The sequence below is a fragment of the Buceros rhinoceros genome, unplaced genomic scaffold (genome assembly GCF_000710305.1).
Source record: "Buceros rhinoceros silvestris isolate BGI_N320 unplaced genomic scaffold, ASM71030v1 scaffold16559, whole genome shotgun sequence".
Classification (NCBI taxonomy): domain Eukaryota; kingdom Metazoa; phylum Chordata; class Aves; order Bucerotiformes; family Bucerotidae; genus Buceros; species Buceros rhinoceros.
The window spans coordinates 52594-55967 of NW_010432289.1; the positions used below are offsets into that span (position 1 = coordinate 52594).

A 3374-nucleotide genomic window follows, 5' to 3' on the forward strand; every position below is an offset into this window, starting at 1 on the left:
CACAGGAATTTCTGTCTGCTGCTTTACTGCCTCCACATATTTGCTGGTCAAAAGGACCAGGGAGGTGTTTCCCTATTCTTTCTCGCACAAAATGAATAGTTACCTCCAACAACTAATACATCGTGACTTGAAGCAAGCTCATTTGTCTGTGGCTGCCACAGATTAAATGGCACTTACTACAATCCTTCCAGAGAACTGAGGAGGCCACTGAGTTGATGTTTTTAACAGCTGTTCAAGCAAAACAACTAATTCAAAGAGGGCAGCTGTCGTCACAGCATTAGAACCGAAACGCTCCAAAATCTCCTCCCCAAAGAGTCAGAGGATAGACAATTTATGCTTATCTGTCACATTCACTGAACTTTTGTTGTGCCATCACCACTTACGTTGTTCTCCTAAAGTCCTTCTGAAGAGTTGGATATTCTGGCATCTTCCTGATGTCTTCCCAATCTTTATCTTTCGGGGAGAGGGGAAGAAGAAGCATTTACAATTCTGCAAGTGTTGGTTAAGTAATACAAGAGAAGAAGTAAACTACAGTAGCTGTTTGACTTTCTGTTTGTTGGCCAGTGCTATTGTTCCACAATTGTCACATCAGCACTTCCAAATCCATCAAACTGACAGCTGCTTTGTACCTATACAAACAACTAGTCATTTCCTTTAGAAAAAAAATCCCAAACCAACAACTCAGTAGCATTACGTCTGATGCTTTAATGAAAATAAATTACCTGCAGGGAATCCCATTACACTGAAAATGCGATCTAGCTGATCATGATGAAAAGGATTACTTGTTTTGATGTCCTCCTGACGACAGTGAAATATAGGTTCTGAAGTCAACAGCTCAGCAAATATGCAGCCAATTGCCCAAATATCTAAGAAAGAAGGAGGATAATTAATGCAAATTTACTGTACTTCATCACTGGTTTTTGTTTCTGCACAACTCAATGACCTGTACAACCACAGTAAGATACAACGCCTCACAGTATAATTACGTACAGTACTTTAAAAATAATGCATTAATACAATACATTAAGAGGGTGAGATCCGGAGATAGTTTTTTTGTTTTGTTTTGTTTTTACAGTCAAAATTAGAGTTTCCAAATTCCATGTCAAGTTGTACACTGGTAGTCCAGCACTTAATGTATTCATGGTTATGGCAGAAACCTACCCAGTATTTGCTGATGTCATCGCTTAAAGGGGATTCAACTGACCATCAAAATCAAACCACAAACCTGCCATAAAGATACACTGAAATTTCTACCACATATTTCAGAACAATTCCAAACAGATAAGTGATAACCAAAGAAATACTAAGAAGGAAAAGACTAATGACTCCTACGTTTAGCCAGACAGATACGACAGATATGTTGCAAGGCAGATAAAATGGAGAAAAAAGATCCTAATTTTAATCGAGTAGAAAAGTGATTACCAAACTTAAAACCCAATCCTACTTGACAACTCACTCCCACTAGAACAATAATGTAAACGACTCATCTACATCTCATGCACATATAGAAAACAACACAGCATGATATATTGAAGTTTTAATGCAAGAAAATAACTGCCTCTATTTCATAAATTTCTCATTAGTTTGCTTTTCAAAATTAAATCTGTTGTGGACAAGAACATGAGCTTCATTTACAGGAGAAGACATTTCTAGACTACATGTATTTGTTCTAGTTACTATTATCACCACCCAACTTCAGTTTGTCAAGGAGAAGCAGCAGAAAAGAAAAGGATTTGCTACATTGACAAATACATGTCTGGGTATAACTCTGGAAAAAGATGTGGAGATTGGATGGATAATGCGCATAGATTGCTGAATACCAGAGTGTGGAGACTTGCTTAACTAGCTGAGGTTAAACTTGGGTGACCCTGGGAAACCCTGTGGATTTCATTAGCATAAATACAGAAAACAATTTACCCTTAATTTATAAGACGAAGAGTTAAAAAATTACCTCACTGGAGTTTGGTTTCTTAGATTCAGACTAAAGAGACCACCAAGAGAAGTCTCTTGATTATTGCAGCTAATCTGAGACTCAAAACCCCACCTGCTATCAACAGTGCCTATGAGACACATGGTCTTCTGAAGAACTAAAAAGCACTGCTCTCTTTATGTAGGGAAGGAAAAAGAGCCATCACGCTCTGCCAAAACAGGTCAGTTCCATTTCTATCACAACTGTGGAGCTTGGGGTGTCCCAATTTATATGTCTTTCTGCCTATTTCCTTTACAGAAACGTCTGATAACATGTTGTTCAGACTTTGCAGTTTCGACAGGGTGTAACTTGCTCTGTGCCTTACATCACTTTCTCGGGATTTTATCTTCCTTTGATTTTCTTATTAGCCTTATCTGCATGAAAACAAGATCTTTAGCTCTTGAGATGTTATCTGCTGAAGCAGCTAATGCAGCATATTAATCACAATTCTTGCCTAGGTAGTAGGCATAAATTATCTGCTTCAGAATGGAAATTATTTATTATTTGAAGACTAGCATCTTCATTTAACAGTATCTTTTCACTCATTTTTTACACTTTTACATTTTTAGATATCAAATCCTTTTGGAGATGGTTCATCTAGTAGCCAAAGGAGTTGCCATCCTCTGTTTTCACAGCTGCCCATCACATAGTGAGGGAGTGATGAGGTCACTGCTCATTATTCTATTCATTATTGTTCTATCCAGACTGACCTTTTCCTTTAAAAAAAAAAAAATCTAGTATTCTCGCTAGGAAAGCTAACTGGGAAATCTGATGTGTCACAGCAAACTTCAAAATTCTGTTCCTCTTTCATCAGCTGAACATCAGCTGAGTGAGAACAGAACCACTGCGGCAATGCATTCCCACCTCCTGATTTCGTGATTAATATGGAGAACACATTTTAAACCCTTTGAGAATTCAGAAAGATAGACATGGTACCAACTGGAAGTTACATCTGAATAAGCACTGGTAACTCCCAAGCTGGTGTTATATTTTCCACGGGATGGCATTACTGGACAAGTCAAGCATGCGTAATGCATGAGTCTCTAGGAGTTCACAGCGCTGGGGTTCAACCCTTTAGGTCTCTTGCCAGATACTCTTCAGCTTCAAAGAGCTAATAAGTAACCCCAAATACTTACTACAGACAACCTGAAGCTTTAATTTCCTTAAGTGAAGATTAAACAGCTAGAAAAGGCCTTATAAGCCCACGCAGCTCAAGCAGGTCAGGGTCTTCCCTTTGTGAATCTAGCTTTCATGCAACCTGATCTCGAACACATACTGAAATGACTCTCACAGTTAACAATTTTCTGCCAAGTTTGGCTAGTCATCCATGTCCCCCGTCCCCTCCCTTTCTTCTTTTAAATAACATTCATAATTTACAGTAATTATTTACCCCACATGGCATCTT

At 38.4% G+C, this 3374-nt stretch overlaps 1 protein-coding gene across 1 annotated transcript in view; it reads right to left on the reverse strand.

Moving 5' to 3' along the window:
- The window catches only part of CDK19 (cyclin-dependent kinase 19), a gene marked incomplete at its 5' end in the record, with an annotated part of 15927 nt that extends 15061 nt beyond the window's left edge, over positions 1-866 (reverse strand). The window contains 2 exons of the mRNA XM_010143724.1: positions 384-453; positions 723-866. Coding sequence (XP_010142026.1) covers positions 384-453; positions 723-866 — 214 coding nt within the window. The remainder of the gene's footprint in view (positions 1-383; positions 454-722) is intronic.
- Positions 867-3374: the final 2508 nt, after the last annotated feature.